The 17977-nt window shown below is 39.7% G+C and overlaps 1 protein-coding gene across 5 annotated transcripts in view; it reads left to right on the top strand.

The window, feature by feature from the left end:
* Positions 1–17977, top strand: part of OSBPL8 (oxysterol binding protein like 8) — a 93499-nt gene that overhangs the window by 20891 nt on the left and 54631 nt on the right. For 2 of the 5 annotated variants that reach the window (XM_040593934.1, XM_040593933.1), the window contains exons 2-3: positions 9816–9919; positions 15222–15258. In XM_040593934.1, the coding sequence (XP_040449868.1) occupies positions 9878–9919; positions 15222–15258 (79 nt within the window). In that variant the 5' untranslated portion in view covers positions 9816–9877. Of the gene's footprint in view, positions 1–9813; positions 9920–13381; positions 13401–15221; positions 15259–17977 lie in introns of those variants that run through there. The other 3 variants (XM_040593944.1, XM_040593940.1, XM_040593939.1) reach the window with 3 other exon arrangements.

Raw genomic sequence — 17977 nt, 5'->3', positions numbered from 1 at the left:
AGCTTGTACTTCAGGGAGTTTACAGTCAAACACTGACAGTTACTGGTTGAGCTTTGAGATACAGTAAGAAAAGTAAAGATTGGTATCTGCTTTGGTTAGTTATTGTAATTTCTGGGAAGGCTGTGGTGGAACCTCATGTGATACCAAAGATCTGATACTGTAGGTCACTTATAGTCACCTCCTTACATGTTTCTGATTTTTTGAAGGTGTATGGGTTTTGGGTTTTTTTTTGGGGGGTGGTGTTTTTTTCAGAGGGTACATATAGGCATGAATGTGGTTATTTGAATTTGCTTTAGTTGCTTTGGATCTGTGTCTGTTGTCAAGGAACGTACTGAGAAAGATTTGATCGCTTTTGAGGAGGACAGTCATCCTGTTTGTCCAGGTGTCTGTAACTCCTGCAAAGATGAGGGAGAGACTGTAGGTGAGAAAAGTGAGTGGCTTTCCTCAAGCAGATAATTGTGTAGTCTTTTGGACACAGTCTTGGAAAAATGTTCTTGTCTATCCCCCAGCAACAGAGACTTTTAAAACATAAATGGTATTTTAACACAAGTAATACATGCTCTAATGCTCCAGATAGTTGCTTGGTGTTCATATTAAAACTGCAAATTGTTTGTGAACTCCTAGTAAGCAAAATGTTTTACAGTGACTGTCTGACCAGGTACATACTCTGAAATTGTGACAAGCTGGAATCTTGCTTATTTTTGTTATTATTAAATTATTATTAAATATTTACTTAAGTCAGCTCAGAGAGAAGCGATGTAGGAAGTCAGGTGCAGTAGCTTTTGATGTGGCAATGAACTGCCTGTATGATGATGCCTATTTGTCCAAGCAAGATCACTGCAGATTCTGAGATACAGAAACTTTACAGTAGTTTAAGCTAGCTTTTTACTTTATTTGCAATAGGTAAAGAGCACTCATCTAGTCACATGTCATTCATCTGGCAGTTAGTAATTCACTGATCTGCAATAGTATGATTACTTGCAATCACTTTATATATAATCTCAGAATAGCTCTGTGAAACTTTATTCCTTACAAAGTCAATTGTATTCTTGACCTGCACATGAGACTTATAACCTTTTTGTATGATCACATTATAACCAAGATGTTTAGAGGGTTCCACCACTGAAGGTAGTATTCTGCATGATGTGTAGTATTAAAGTAGACCTTCAGCATCCCCTTATTGAGGCTTTTTCAGCACAATGAATGAGTTCTTATATGCTTAGTGTTCTTCATAGGCTTGAAATAGTAACTATCCTTTTTTTTTTTTCTTCCTTTTTAATGCTTTGACTCTGTATTTAACAGTAATGTCTGTCAAGGGGAAAAGAGAGAAATGTTCCTTTTAGGAAACACAAAGTTAGATTTTGTTTTGGAAAGTTCCTTACAGAGGAAATCCAGATCTATCTTGTTCCTCAGGATGGCAACTGATTCCACTGCGGCATCAGAAATGGAAGGACTTGTTCTGCCACCTATCCATCTTGTGTGTGGAAACATCTGTGCTGACTTATCTTACTTTTTCATTTCAGAAAAACTTTTAACAAAAACATTGCTTTTCCTTTTGACTTGGCTTGACTCCCATCATTTCCTGCAGTAGTTTCCAGTCTGTGTTGGGTGAGTCAGTAGCTGTAGACATAGTCCATGCTTTACACAGGCTATTATGGTTGGAATGGGGGGTGGGTTAAGAGGGGGCCCTCAGCTGTTTTTTACCACTGCCATGCCAGACCTGCAAGCAGAAAGGCAAGTTGCGAAGTCCGATGACCTAGCTCAGTTTAAATGATCTGTGTTTTGGGAGTGTCTGTTAAAAGAATTTGCGATAGTGGGGTTTCCTCTGATGGAAGAGGGTTAGGGAGCATCTGCAGAGACAGGTCTGTGGGCAGGTCAGAAATGCAGCAGCTGCAGTACAGCAAGAGGTGGCAAGGACCGGGTGTGGAGGACTAGTGATCTCTTAACTCCCTTCAGCTGTGTCTAGAGCGTGTCACACTGCAACTTCATACAGCTGCCAAAATGAGAGATAAGAAACCACAGGGAGTACCAGCTAGTCTCTCATCACAGTGCAGAACAACTTTTTTTTTCACTCTGAGATATTAATAGGAGCATCTTTGCTTCTAATGCAAAACCTCTAGATGAACATGTGTTGATTAGATAAGAGGTGTGTGTGTGTGAGGCTATTAGTAGTACCTTTACAGCTGTGAAAGAAAATTTCTAATGCTGTTAGGAGAAAGGCAGGATCCCTTGACTTTAAATTATTAAATGGTCATGTTACTTTCTTAAACCCTTTTTAGCTTGTCAGGAAAAACGCAAGGCCCAAATACTGAATGTTCCCTTAAGTTGCACGGCAGAGTTGTGAAAGGAAAACAGTTTGCAATGCATCTAACCACTTACTCTGAGTGCATCTTTTTATTTCTTCAAAGGCGTCATTGACCAGGTTAACCTTGTATAAGGTTCTGTAACGTTTGTTTGGCGTCCACTTGGTAATTTTGCTGGTTGATATAACAGCGTCTTGAAATGTAAAACTAAAATGCTAGATCTGGTGATGTAAAGTTTGATTAAATCTTTCCCTACTTTATCACAACAAAGAAAAAAAGTATCTTCTGAATATTTTGTGACGCTTCATAGGTTCTCTCTGGTTCAAGCTTAAATGCAAAAAAAAAAAAAAAAGTTTTATTGCCTTTCTTGTGCTTATGCTCAAAAGCTAGATGGCCTGTGGAGGCCAAGTGGATAATGCTCCAGGTAGCTGGACACCTTTAGGTGAAGAAACAGGAATTTTTACCTTTAAGATTTGATTTGATTTGAATCATGGGAACAGTCTTGCAAAATACACATTATGAAGACTGGGACAGGTTGGGGAGCTTTGAAGCTCATTTCAGTGGCCAGAGGGCTCCAGAACACTTGGGACTCTAGGTTTTGTAGAGGATGTTGGGTTTTAGTACTTGGAGGTGACTCTTACCATCAGTTCTATATGCCTTCATTTTAATCAAGACAATTTTTTCTATGGGACACCTGTTTAAGGTAGTAATTATTAAAGTTGCAGTGGGTATTCAGAAGTTTGCTATATTCTTCTTGGCATTCATTGCCATCTATCACTCAAAAGATAGCTGAGGTTATTTAAATTATGCTTCTAGTTTCCAAGTTTTTACTAGGTGAGAGATGTTTTCAAGTCTGTTCTTATGCGCTTCAACTTTCCTGGGGTTATTTTTTTGGTGGCTTGGTGTCCCCCCACGCCCTTCTGAAAACAGCAATACGAAAACAGAGGAAACAGCTTTCTTTGCACATGAACTGTTTAGTCAGGAAATGAGAAGGCAGGTGATGAAACTTAGGGTGGAAGGAAGTGTTTCATAAGGGTGGATTTAGTGGCTGGTGGCATCAAGAGATCACAGTATACTCAGGGGACATGTGTGAGGTCATTTTTGAATCTGGTGTGGTTATACTTGTAGCAGGCTTTTGAGCATTCAAACATTGCAATTCAGAGTTAACTTGACCGTGCAGTTTGTGATCTGTGACCTCTTCTATATTACTACTGTTTTTGTGAAGCTCTCCTGTTTGGCCTGACTTTCACAGTAGAAGGAATTGAACCTAGAGATTTACTCAGCTCTCAAATTTCTCTTCTAGAATTGCAGAATAAAACCTCTTCCCAGTTTCTCCAAGTTCTTGTTAGTGTCTGTAAGATGCTTAGTTTGAGAGTTGAGGGAAACTTGTGATTTCTTTGTTTACCAGATCTTTTGCTGAATCGTTTGACCTTGTTGGCCCCACTCCATTTTTACCAGTAACTCAGCTTCAGTTTCTGCTTCTTGGAACTGGTCTCAACAAACACGGGGTCCTTGGCATGCAGTGACATTGTGTCATGTGCAAGAAGCTGGCCTGATCTGTAGCTTGTTGATGAAGTGTACTCATTAACGGAGAGGCACAATCTGTGGCCTTGCACTGCAGCCAGGGGGCTGGCCTTCCTCTGCCGCGCTGGATTCAAAGACCCTTGTAAGGAAAACATGTACCTTTATTACCTTCTGCGCTACTGCTGCTCCCCTGCAGCGTGCAGCGAAGTGGCAGTGCTTGCACCCTGCTATGATTGCTGAGTGACACTTAGATTAGTTGAGAGTCTTGGTTTGATCACCCTAGTTACATTTAGAATGTAGATTTCTTTTAATCTCTTAAGACTAATCCTATTTCTATCAGCTCTTAGTTTTTATGAAGCTTGTTGTTCCTTTTTTTTTTTTTTTTTTTTAGCACTTAGGTACCTTTCTCAAGAGTTATTACCTTAAACTTCCTTGTGGACTTGACTAAACTGAATGTACTGATAACCACACCCGAGTTCTGCTTACCTAGGTGTCACCTGGTGATCCTGATGGTTAGCAAGTTGGACAGGAAGCAGCAATGTGCCCCTGCCACAAAGATAATGAATGGTATCCTTGGATGCATTAGACAAAGCATTGGCAGCAGGTCAAGGGTAATGATCCTCCACCTCTACTCAGCACTGGTGAGGCCACACTTTGAGTTCTGGGTCCAGTTCTGGGCTTCCCAGTACAAGAGAGACATGGACATACCGGCAAGAGTCCGGTGAAGGGCTACAAAGATGATCAAGGGGCTGAGTCATCTCTGATATGAAGAAGGGCTGAGAGAGCTGGGACTGTTTAGCCAGGAGAAGAGAAGGTGTGTGGGGAGGTGTCTCATCAGTGTATGTACGTTATACCTGAAGGGAAGGCTTAAAGTGACAGAGCCAGGCTCTTTCCAGTTGTGCCTAGCAGTAGGACAGGAGGCAATGGGCACAAACTGAAACACAGGAGGTTCCCTTTCAACATCAAGAAACACTTATTTACTGTGAGGGTGGCCGAACACGGGCATAGGTTGCCCAGGGAGGTTGTGGTGTCCTCATCCTTGAAGATCTTCAAAAGCCGCCTAGATGCCCTCCCACGAAAGGGGGTTTGGACGGGATGACCTCCAGAGGTCCCTTCGTAACTCGTGCATCCCATGATTCCCTGTGGAACAGCAGTTCTCTGGTACTGTTGTGACTCTGCTTTCCAGCAAGGACCTAGGTGAATTTTGACCCTTCTTGATGCCAACATAAACAACTAGGTTTCTCTTCTCCGAGTGTGCCTCACCCATGCTTGCTGCAGCATTGATGTTGGAAGTCAATGTATTATGCCTGTGTCATCTTAAAGAAATTTACAATATACTCTTATTTGATACCCAACTTGAGAAATTTAAGTGCATTAACTTATTTTAGGCCTTAAGCAAAGAAAACGAGCATCCAGCAGAACTTAGCAGGTCGGTTGGGAGGTCAGAACCCTGCAGAACAGTTCTCCTCTGGAAAGGCTGGATCAGCATGCAGTGGCCATTTCACCGTGCACTTGACGCAGGTCACAGGTGAGGCTGTACCATGCCTGTGAGGTATGACGCTGATGTGTAGGAGGGTACACTGATGCTATAACAGATCACAAAACAGTATCACAGTGCGAATGCCTTATCTAAGGACTGTTGGTGATAGTACTTAGGGAGAAGGCTAAAATCTGCCTGTATAATACAGTATGCAGGTGTTCAAGTAATTTAGCCTTCTGATTAGACAGAAAATGTATTGATTCGGGGTCATCTCTACCACTTTCAGTTTGTGACTGCACCTTGGCTGAAATTTAGGAGCTCATGGGGGGGTAGGGGGGGGGTGGGGGGTGGAGCAGTGAGGATAAAGGTGGTAGCATAGCAAGCATCTCAGCCATGAGATCAGGCAAATTCTCCAAATTTAGTGAAATGTTTGAACCAAAGCCGATCTTCTGTGGGCAAAGGGGAAGAAGAACATATTTTTGTAAATTCATTTATGTTTTTAATGTCAGAAATGCACCTCTGGTAGGGTATTACTGCCATTGAGTCAGGTCTAAACTCTAATATGCCTGGAACAAGTTACATATTTGGTGAGGAGCTTTTGTTACACTGAAGGAAAAAAAGGGCTTGTCTTTCCTAATAACCCCTTTATTCAGTTAAATGAACATATACCTGCAATAAAAACTCGTATAATCTGGTTAACATATGGAACAAGTCAATACAGAAAATTGCCATATCCACTTCACTGACCTGTGAAGCTGTGAACGAAGGCTTGTGCCGCAGACTTCTGACAGCCAAGGCACCTGACTTGCGCTGCATTTGTTCTGTGGCCTGTCTAACTATACTTAAGAGAATGTCACGTGACTTTCTAGTACTGAGGCATACTTTTATGGCTTTTGAGATATATTTTGTTGTAGTGGTTGGGAGTTGTGAAGAGGTAAGAACTCGCGTAAGATACTTGAGTGTGCATGTGCGTAGGGAGTTGGAAAAGATCCTGTTCATGCAAAGCAGTAGCTTTCATTGATACATGTTGTCCTTTGCTTCCATGGGAGACCCAAGCAGGGTTTTCTTATTCTCAAGGTGCAACTAACTGAAAATCAGATTGTTACAAAAACTATAAATGGCTGAAGCAATCTGTTAAAATAAATTAAGATGAAATACAAGTGTTAACAGGACAGGTTGTTGATTATGTGTTAAGTGGGATGCATTTCCCTTCTGCTTTAAATATATGCTTCTGAGCTAATCACTGTAGATCTTCTTCACAGTTGGAGAGAAGTAGCTTATTTTGTGGCATGATTTGTTCAATTGCTACAGCTGCTTTAAAATGAGCACCTAAGTGCCAATTTGTATCTGTTGTTGATAAAAGAAACATAGGTGAGTAGCTAGGATGCCTTCATATAATTCTTTTCAAATAATTTTAGTTTGTGTGTTCCCTTCTGAACATTTAAGCTCTTAAGGGTTGTGATTCTGAAGTAGGAACATCTGTTAATTAAAGCCTCAAACCAACCAAACTGGAAACACTTGTGAACATGGAAAGAGCAGTAGGGGCATGTCATAAATGTCCCCTAAAAGCTAAAAAGATGGAGATTTAAATTTGGAGTTGTGTCTTCAAATCTAATGGTTAGATTGGCTAAAGCATAATAGAGCTTGCTTGCTTGTTTGTGGAAACACACCTCATAATAACCTGGCTGCATTTACAAATAATAAAATTCTTTTTCCCTATATTGATAGGAAAGTTGTTTCAAAGCATTAGGGCTCAGATGATTGGAAGCATCCTGTAATTTGAAAATTACACAAGCAAATCTGTTCTCCAAGTTCATACTTATATGACTTTTTGGCAGTATCCTTTTGCTGAGAGATCCCTTTTCTTCCCTAGGTATTTATTTTGGCATATTGCAGAAACAATATTGTTCACTTTCAGCCTTCCTTTTGCCAAGAAAAATAAGCCAAGCTGGCTGTCTACTCATAATCTAAACAACATGGGGGAAGGTAGTTCTTAACCGTTTCTGCACCTGCTCTACTCTGCATGTCTGTTCGAATGTGAGCAGGCAGAATTTTCTCCCTCCCTTTCCCAGATAACTTCTCTGCAGTTGTTGGGACCTGCCAGATGATGAGTTTCCTGGGGACCATGAGCAACCATGATTGCTAAGAATTACAAATTAGGTTACCTGTCTGAAGATACTACTCTTGAGTCTGAGATAAGGAAGGCTGTAGTGGCTGTGGTCACATGAACAATTGGAGGAGGAGAGTACACCGAGGAGTGTTGACAATAAAAATTAAGAGTTTAAAAATGTCTGTTAAAAATAGAGATGGGTTTAAAACACTTCTAGGGCGAACGTTTCTACTGTCAGGAAAGACCTGTTTATTTTGATAACTTGAGTATGGTTACATTGTATAACTACAAAAGCTGGCTAACTGCTCTAAATATCAGTGTAGAGTTGGCAATGCCACGGACTTTTTGTTCTGTTTGAGTTCAGTATTTCCGTAAATTGAATATGTATGCAGCCTGGTGTTGTTAAATTGCCTGCTAATCATAGAACCCAAAATAGGAGAAGGGGTGTGTGAGGAAGAGATGACAACGAGCAGCCTCCAGTACTTACTACTCAGCTGTGCATCTCTCTGCTGGTGTATGGAAGGTGTGTGTTGCAGTGCCTGCTGCCCTGGGAAACAGAGCTGCTGGGGTGAATTCTTCTTTCTGTGGTAATGCCATCTTTCATTTTATTAATGCAAATTAATCACTCGTAGGCATCTCCCTTTAGGTGTCTACTATTTCTAATTTACATGAAACATCTAGCCATATGCTTCCCAGTTACGTTCCACCTCTGTAATTACTCAAGTATTTGAGTAAAATCCTCGTCGGTTCTTTGACTGAGTCATAGGGAACTATAAACTTTGTAGTTTCTTTAGCACACAGTCTTTTTGTTAAACTTTTTATTAATGCTTCCTTTTGTGTTTCAGTGGTATGTGTTATGGTAACTTGCTGTAGTGTGTTAATACCGTATGTTCTTCCTAAGGGATTTTTAATTCAAATGAGCTTTATATAATACAACCCCCCAAATTATGATAATAAAAAACATTGAAAGCAGTTGAACAGATGGTTGTTCTTTATAGTGAGATTTTTTTTTATGAGTGTGTTATTTCCTGAGGCAAGCTCTGAACCACAGGATTTTGTTGTGTGTTCACCTGGTCCTCTGCTTGCCCATCTCCTATCCTCCTGCACCCAGAGTGCTCCTCAGGCTCCCTGGAGTGGCTGTGATGCCTCCCCCCACCTCCACCTTCTTGCCCCTATGTCCTCGGTTAATGTTTCTACTAAAGCTTGAGATGAAGCCATAGCTTGATGTATACCTTAACCACAATATGCTACCATTGTAGATTTAAAAAATAGTCACCATCGCCATGCTACCGCTGCTCTTACTCAAGTGTTGGTTTAGCAATCGTGTTGGTAATTTAGCTGCTTCCTGCGCAGTCACTCCACCCAAGACAAAGAGAAAGAAAGAGAAAAAAAAAAAAGAAGTCCTTGGGCTAATGTCTGACCAAGCACTTGCTCTGGCTGGAGGGAAGGGCAGTGTGAGTATGGCTCCGTGGAGGGTGGGACTGCAGGATTTTTTTCCCTGTGGGATAGTGGCTTTACTGTTTTGAACAGGTCAGCTTACAGCCTTCTCATCTTGCTCCTGTCCTTTGCTGCTCAGGGCCTTGGGGAGAGAAGCAGAACAGTGGACTGTAGACAGACATCTCTGTGGGCATCCCATTCTGGTCTGTTCCCCTCCTGAAACCCACTCAATGTATGAATGGTTAAGGGGTGTTTTTTCCGCTGAGTTTTGCTTGATTCCAGACCATGCTCTTGACTCACCAGTGACTTCAAATATGGTATGAAACTAAGGTTTATTGTCGCTTTCATTCTCTAGAAAAAAAAAACAAAAAACAAAAAACCAAAAACATCTAGAGAGCAAGGCATTGCATTCTGGCCTTGTGTGGTGACCACCAGCTGAGTGCTCGCTCTGCCACAGAGTGCTGGCTTGCACAAATGATTTAATTTCAGTGTCTTGGTTCCACAAAGCAAAACATAGCTGTTTCTGCAGTTATGCTGGGAAACCCTAAACTCTGATTCCTCAAGAACAGCTTTTATGTACCCAAACAGCTTGTGTGCACATGCCTGCGAGGTGAGAGAGGTGTGCTGCTGGGGACTCTGGAACAAGGGGAAACACAGGGCAAAAACTGTGGGGTTGGGGTTTTGTTCCCTGCTTGTGTTCTTCCAGCATAACTCTTCCTTATTTATAAAATTTAAGTTACCTCTGTGAGTAGCTTTTGTTTTGACCATTTAATTTGAAACTATCCTGTCCATTCTTAAAAAGTTGATTTTCATGGGTAATGTGCATGCTTTGCAAGGAACCGTTATGTGCAGTTTACACTAGGAGACTATTTACTCTCTTAAAACACTGGGGAGAGAGAGTGTAGCTCTTTAATGGATTTCAGCCGTTGCAGTTGAATTACATTTTTCTTTCCTTCTCCAGGATCTCGTGTAGCAGGATGGAAGAAATCTAATTGACAGAGACAGACAACAGGCCCTTTCAGCATGGAGACCGTTCCAGTTGATGGGGAACTTGATAGAAATTCAGTGAGTAGCTCCAGTGTGGCTTCATGTAATCATATGAACATGAAGATGCTTTTGCAGGGAGTGGGTTAAATGGCTTGAATCTGTTCTAGTTTGGTTTGAATCGATACTTTTCTGGTGAATGCATTTGGAATATCATGTATTATCACCCATAATTTACTAGACCCTTATGGCAAGAGGGCTGGATGTCAAGGAACATTTAGTTCTTCGATTTGATCCTTGGTGCTTACAAGAGTCCCAAAAGAAAAAGGTACTCCTCTCAGTCTTAATAATTGGCACTTTATTAGTTAGTGACTATGGACAAAAGAAAAAATAACATATTTCTTGGTAGAATGAGGAGCAGAAAAGGCAGTAGTAGTGATAATATAGTCAGAGTTATTTCAGGTGTAAGAGTTGGTAATCTGCCAATTATAAAATTTCTGGGCTAGGTGAAAATACTAGTTCTTTCTTTCTAAGCACAATCTAAAACCAGGAAAGGCTAGTGGGAACTATGACAGTTAATCGATTATCATCATAATGTTGAAGTTATTCATGAATTTAATTCTTCCACAAGCTGTTATGTGGAAGCAGTCTGATAGCTGAAGCAGGAAATGTTTTTTAGTTTCCAAAGCTGCTTTCTGCTACAAAGCACTGCCTCCCAAAGGCAAAAGAGGATATATTTTCCATAACTGAGGTGAAGCTGTAGTTTAACACCTCATTACTGACAAACTTTAGTTGTGGTGGTTCAACTACTACATGGAGCTATTAATTTGATCAAGTGTTTTATTACTGTTTTTATCTTAAGTGGTTAATTTGGAGGCAAGCTATTTTGCAGTGCATTAAGAAAATCCTTGGCTTTTTTTTCTGTAATAAGCAAATCAATTGTTGCAGGACCAATGCATATATATCCCAGGTGCAACATACTATGAGTCATACTACCGTCACCTGTGCAACAGGATATTTTGTCTTTTTTTAAAAATCCTGTCAATTCAGTTGCTGTGCTCCTTGTTTTTTTTAAATAAACACATTATACCAGTTTACAAAAAACTTTAACTTGAAATAGTTTTCTTTTTGTCACATGCCTTTGCAATAGTGTGATTTTAAGACAGTATCTTGAAACGAGGCTTTAGATGTTTTACGAACCCTTCTGTGCTTTATGTATAAAGCACAGGAAGGAAATGGTAAGTGTAAGGATAGGTTTGCCTTTCATCCTGTGTGCTTAGGCACCTGAAGTGTTTTGTTTTTTAACTGATGTTATACTAAGATTTGCTACTCTAAGCATTTCTTATCAAAGTACCATCTAGTCAGGTAGTAGTCCATCTTAATTGCAGTTACAATGTGAAGTTTTGTGTGTTGCACTACAGCTATTAAAAATATTTTTGAAAGCTTATCTGGGAGTCTAATATACTTGTTCTGGCGTATACCATAGTAAAAGATTGATAACGAAATATTAAAAATTAAAAGCATATATTTTAAGAGAAATTGTACTCAGTAATTTGTAAGACCTTGGGTATGTGCAAATCCTGACACACTAGAATTTTAAAATTTTTGAAGGGTTAAGTTTCAGATTTTTCTATATTCCAGACTTTTAGCTGCAACCTAATATTTTTTTTTCCGAGTTCCATTTGTCTAATTAAAACCTATGAAATACATGAGTTGTAAACATGCATGAAAAATACTGATCCAACATCTTGCTACACGGTTTAAGTCCTTTGGGGAGTTTCTAGAAGGTACCTAAAAAAGCCCTATTTAGAGGTGTCAGCTTTCTAATGTATTTTTTGGCTTGTGTGCAGAAGAAAGAGGAGGAGATCACAGAACTTAATACTGCGGGCTTTTCTTTCCAGAATCAATCTAGGGAGAAAAGTATTACATTAATGTTTTTCCTGTCTAATAATTAGTTTGATATGTCCTTGAATCTGGACACAAATGTTATGACAGCTCAGCAAACTATCTGTAATCTGGCACCATTAAAGCAATGCAAAATACTAGATGCTTTGGTTTGAGTTCTTGTTTGAGAGCAGGTTTTGCCAATTTTTCTGTAAAATAGTCCTTTAATTTAAACAGACCTCACTGGCCCAGAATTTACACCAAACGTTCCCATGTAATATTCTAAACCATTTTTTTCTAAGTGATTTTTTTCTTTAGGAAGCTTTCTAGTCTGCTCTATTTTTTACCAAAACATAATATTCTGCCTTTGGTAAAACTTATATGGTCAGTCCTTCTATTTAAATACATCAGCAGCATAGAACAGAGATCCTTTTTACTTATCACCTCTGCAAGTTGGTTTAGTACTCCTGAATTTAATGTGATTATTATTAGTGGTTTACATATATTAGAGGCTGCCTTCAGGAAAAGTCTGTCTTCAGCAGAGTTAAAACTCTTAACTTGGCTTTAAAACGTGCATTTAAACTCTATTAAGAATTTAGCTGTAGATTTAGATTGTGGGTCTAGTAAGTATTTTTAAAAAAACTTACCTTTTTTTGTAGTGTAAGATTAAGACATGCTAGCATTACATATGGTTTTGCTTTTACCCTAATCTTCAACAGGAAAAGGATTTTGTTTTATAAGACAAGTTGAGAGAGATAATTTTAAGTGTAGCAGCAGTTGTTATAAGCTTATTTGAGAAATGAGTGTCTAAAAATAGCACTGTTCTGAAACACAGAGCTGCTTTTGTATGGAACCAGAGTTATGGCTGCTGTCTCATGTGATGGTTTATATTGCTGGCATTATTCCTTAATCTTAATCTAAAACTTTATGGGGAGGAGAGCTACATTTCGTATGTTTTGGTAGCAGCATTTTTAAATGTGCCTGCATGGAAGCTAAATCAATCTCATAGTGTTGAGAACCTCACTTGTCAAAGGACTTGTTCGGTAGTATGTAGATGACTTAGATTCATCAATTAAATAAATGTGAAAATAAGGGTAGGCTATCTCTCTGGAAATAAGTGTACTTTTCTCTTAATTGTGTATATGTAGAATAAAAATTCTGGGAGGTGACAGAGAGGGCGTAGTAAAACTGTCATGTTTTGTTCCCTTAGGGGTTTGACTCCCCAGTCATCAGTGCAGATGATAGAGGTACAGTAGGCTATTGGAAAATGAAGAGGTCTTTCTGGCCAAAATTTCAGTATCTTAACATCTTGCATGAATATTTAGGAATATGTATTCTGCAGGTTTTAGGTAAACACACAGGCCCATATAGTTCTAATGAAGAGAGGGGGTTGGCCAGCAACGGAGGCAGTTTGATGTGTAAACAGAATGTCTGTTGGAGAAGATCAGGGACAGAGTTAGACAGGCTTGTGTTTCAGCCTCTGGCATAGGAGCTGTTTGTACCAGTTCATAGGATTAACCATGCAACGCTAAAATATTTACATAAAAAGCCCATGCATCGTCTCAGGTGACGGGTTGCCCTGCTCTGGTGTCATGTTGTATCTTGGTCAAGGCTGCTTGAGAGGCAGGCAGTGAGGCAGGACTTGCTGCCGTGCTTTTTCACACTGTTTCTTCAACATGTAAGTACGCGCTGGGAGTGAACATGCTGTCTGAGTCGCAGAAACTTCTGATCCTTTATGTCTGGTAACAATTTATTTTCCAGTTCTCTTCTCTTGCTTTCCAACTCTTAGTGTAAAATATAGCAGACTGGTGCTGATAGCGGCGTGCCCAGTCCTTCACTCGATCCCTGGATCTCTGTACAGTTACTGCGGACTTTTGTCTTGCTTTCTTGTCAGTTGCTGTTCTCTTGAATGTAAAACCACTGCAGGATAATAACAGCTTCAGTCCAAACACAGATTGTTTCCTAGGCTGTAGTGTGTTATCTGTACATTAAAAAGAAACACTTTGACTTGAAAACTGTTGAATTCTTGAATGCATTTCATGTACTGGTACCTAAACCTGTCTGGTAAATTCATGAGTTTCGCTTAGCAGTGTTTCACTCTTTGACCTAAACTTAGTCTCTGACAGGGATAGAAGGTTGTTTACCATGTGCACATACTATTAATTTCAGCTTCTCATTTGATCAAGTCCTTTTCCAGAAAGTGCAAATGTATGAAAGAACGGTTCCCTTGCCTTTCCAATGATGTGTACTGCAGTTGCTGTATTCTCAGTGCTTTACATTTGCACGTTGCAGTGTCAATTTAACACCCCTAGGCAGCTGTGTGGGATAAAAAGCCATGTTTAGAGATCAGGAATATAAGGCAAGACTCCTGCTTGCTAAGATTTTTAGTTTTCTATTTTACATTTCTTACTGCTTGGTCCTGATAACAGAGAGGCAAGATTAGATCCTCTTCAAAGCAGAGCAAGGATTTCTCTCCTTTATGGAGCAGAATTTTGTTTGGGATGTAAAAGATAAAGCATGTTTGGATTTATTTTATTTTTAAGGAGGAAATGTTTGTGCTGATCTGTATGCTTGTTTTCTCCTCCTTTTCTGTTGTTCGTGGATTTCCAACACAGTAAAACCTTTAAGACATAGATGGAACTTGCCTTACATCTGTACATGGCTAAGCACAGTGGGATCTTAGCCCCAGTGTGGCCTTGGGTAGCAATGATTTATAAAAGATTCCAGATCAAATGTCAAAAAGAGCACAGGCTATTACGGTGTAATTACTCTTCTGTAGTGCCTATGTTTGATGCATTCAGTGGGACAAATAATTTTTTTTATACAACTTGATTCTTTGGAAATACTTTAATATAAAATGCCCTCTTACATTTAAAACTGCACTGTTTATCTTGCATCCTAAGCAATTTAGAATGTTACCTCTGTTTGTAGATGAACTGAATCTCTGTCTTCTAAGTTCATGTTTATGTGCATAAAGCAATTAGGTTTGGATCTGGCATTAGTGGGTGCTTGCACATTACTGATGGCTTAGAAGTTTTTGCTTTCCAAAACACCTGTCTGGAAGTGGAGCAGTTTTGGAAAAAAAAAATTTGTGTTATTTCAGCTTTCTTCAGAGCTTTACTCTTCTGAAAACATTCCAACTAAAAATTTCTTTAAATACATTGTGTATCTAGTCATGTGAGCACTAAATTGCTGATGGAGAGGTTCTACTCAGAATTACCAGTTGGGGCAGCTGCTGTTTACTAACCATATGTGATGATGGCTTCTAATAATGGCTTCTCTATAAGCAGATTTGTCAGGTTTTTTGCTTCAACTTTTCTGAATTGCTAAGTCTGTTGAAGTCTTACCTTTGGTATTGAGGTGCATGTTGTATTTTAGTTATGAACTAACACTGTTTTCATTGTCCTTCTTTCCCGCTGCTGCTTTTGTGCACTTGCTTCTTCCTGGCCTGGATTTTTATGTTTGCTGTTCTTCATTCTTCAATTGTATGTGTACACAGCATCATGGTGATAACAGAGACTCTCATGGACCATCAAGTAAGTGACTCCCCTCTCCAACGGAATATTTTCACATATGTTCATAATAGTTAGCGTGTATCTTTGCATATAGGCTGCTGGGCTAAATACTAGGTCTTCCTCTGCATTGTAATGGAGAAGCTGAATTACAATAAAAATTAACTGTTGGAAAAGTATTTTTACCTGGCATGTTACTTATCTAAATATTTCCCTACATTAACTTTTTTTTTAAGTGGGAAAAGTTTATCCTTCACCTCTCCGAGTCATGGCTAGAAAAAAGTAAATCTCTGAAATTACTTATAAGGAAGAGAAAAAGATACATGTATCAGTTTGAAATGAAACTTGCCAATGTTACTGTAGTATAGATTAAAAAAACATGGAAATAACGGTTCAGAAACAGTTTTAGTTTTGAACTTGTCTGTTTACAGTGCTATATAGTTCACTTATTAAAATAACACCTTCAGAAATTATCAGGTGTATTATACTGTAATACTTAAACAAGGATTGGATCTGGTGTGGTGATAGAGAAAACTTCAGAGTGTGTATATATGTGCATGCTTGCAGCTGGAGATTCATTAGTGACATTGGTTCATGGGCATTAGTATGATTGTATGATTGGAGAATAATTTTGCATGGGATTAAAAGTTTACATATGTGGGGAAGGGAGAAGTACAGGCATGAATTCTTTCTTTTTGGTGAGAAATCCTTGCAGAAGTGTCGTGGTTTAACCCTGGCCGGCAACCAAGCCCCACGCAGCCGCTTGCTCACTCCCCCTCATCCAGAGGGATGGGGAGGAGGATCAGAAAGGAAGGTAAAACTCAAGGGTTTAGATAATTTAGAACAATGTAATAGGTGAAGCAAAACAAGGAATTCATTCACCACTTCCCATGGGCAGGCAGGTGTGCAGCCATCCCCAGGAAAGCCGGGCTGCATCACACGTTAACGGTTACTCGGGAAGACAAACACCATAATGTCAGCTGTGCCCCCCTTCCTTCTTCTTCCCCCAATTTTTATACTCAGCATGACACCATATGCTGTGGAATACCTCTTTGGTCAGTTGGGGTCGTCTGTCCTGGCTGTGCTCCCTCCCAATTTTCCATACCCCACCAGCCCTCTCGCTGGCAGGGCCCAAGGAACCAGAAAGTCCTTAGTTTAGTATAAACATCACCCAGCAACAACTAACAACATCAGTGCCCTGTCAACAGTGTTCTCACATCACAGCCAAACCACAGCACTGTACTAGCTACTAAGAAGAAAACTAACTCTATCCCAGCTGAAACCAGGACAAGAAGCCATGGTCTTAGCTGGTATCGCTTATTATAGACATGAAAAAATAATGTGGAACTGAATTATAATAAACCTTCTCCTATATCTGATGTCCTTGTGCTATTTTCAAGAGTGTAGGCACTTCCACATTCTCATTATAGAAACAGAAGAACTGGAAATCTGCTGCTTAAGATTATTTTTTTTTCCCCATAGCTTTATCTGATTAAATAAATTGGCTGCAAAGACCCCAATTTGTGTGTGTTCTGATGTATGAATCATACTGACAAACTACATTTTAGTAATTTCATGGCCAGTATGAGCAAATTGAACAAAGCATGTACTATCAACTCTAATAGCTCTGTTGGTATTGAAATGTGTCCTCCAAAGAGTCATGAGGAGGCTTTGATACTAACTGATGTTTCTTCTCTAAAACAACCCTCAGCTCATCTTCAAGGAGATACATGGTATGGGTTTAAACTCAATCAGGTGAGGGAAGGGATGAACAGAAGTCATCTTTCTCTTGGATGAGTGAAAGTCTAAAAGTAAATCACCCTTTGAGGCCTTTGAGTGGAAGGAATCATTGGCAATGCTATTTATGTTGTCAGGCATGTTGAGCATATGCCTGACAAATCCATCTTGCAAGTTGAAGACATGGCATGTGAAACCGAAGAAGTACTAGAATCATAGAATGTTTTGGGTTGAAAAGGAACCTTAAAGATCCTCTAGTCAACTCCCCCTGCTGCAGGGAGGAACACCTTCCACTAGACTAGGTTGCTCAAAGCCCCATCCAGCCTGGCCTTGAACACCTCCAGGATGGGGCATCCACAGCTGCTTTGTGCAACCTGTGCCAGTGCCTCACCACCCTCATGGTAAAAAATTTCTTTCCTATGTCTAATCTCAGTCTGTCCTTTTCCAGTCTGAAACCATTGCCCATTGTCCGGTTGCTACAGGCTCTGGTAAAAACCTTTTTCTTTCTTATAAGCCCTCATTGTGTAACTGAAAGACTGCAGTAAGGTCTCCTTGGAGCCTTCTCTTTTTCAGGCTGAACAACCCCAGCTCTCTCACCTTTCTTCACAAGAGACATGTTCCAGCCCCCTGATCATTTCCTTAGGTGAGGAGTTGCTCAGGAACATCTAAAAAATAAAAGTAAAAATATAATCATGTTTTGGTTGTCCTCACCAAAACTCACTAAAAATTGTGAGCGCTTTGAAGCTCAGTCAGAAACTGAGTGTGTTTTTTGAGACCTAGAGCTTTTGATTGGTTTGCCAAGATTTCACTGCAGGTACATGGGGACACGAGTCCAAACCTGTAAGTTTCGTTTTGGTATTTTGGACAAATAAGAAAATATTTTTAACTAGAAACATCATTTATTCATTCATGCTAACTTTCCTTTCACAAGTGAGCAAGGTCACTAGAGTAAATGACCCTCTTTCAGTATCACCGTTGGTTTTATCCTGTGAATGTATTGAAATTC

The sequence above is a fragment of the Falco naumanni genome, chromosome 5, assembly GCF_017639655.2.
Source record: "Falco naumanni isolate bFalNau1 chromosome 5, bFalNau1.pat, whole genome shotgun sequence".
NCBI lineage: Eukaryota > Metazoa > Chordata > Aves > Falconiformes > Falconidae > Falco > Falco naumanni.
This window is presented reverse-complemented; position numbering and strand designations above follow the sequence as displayed.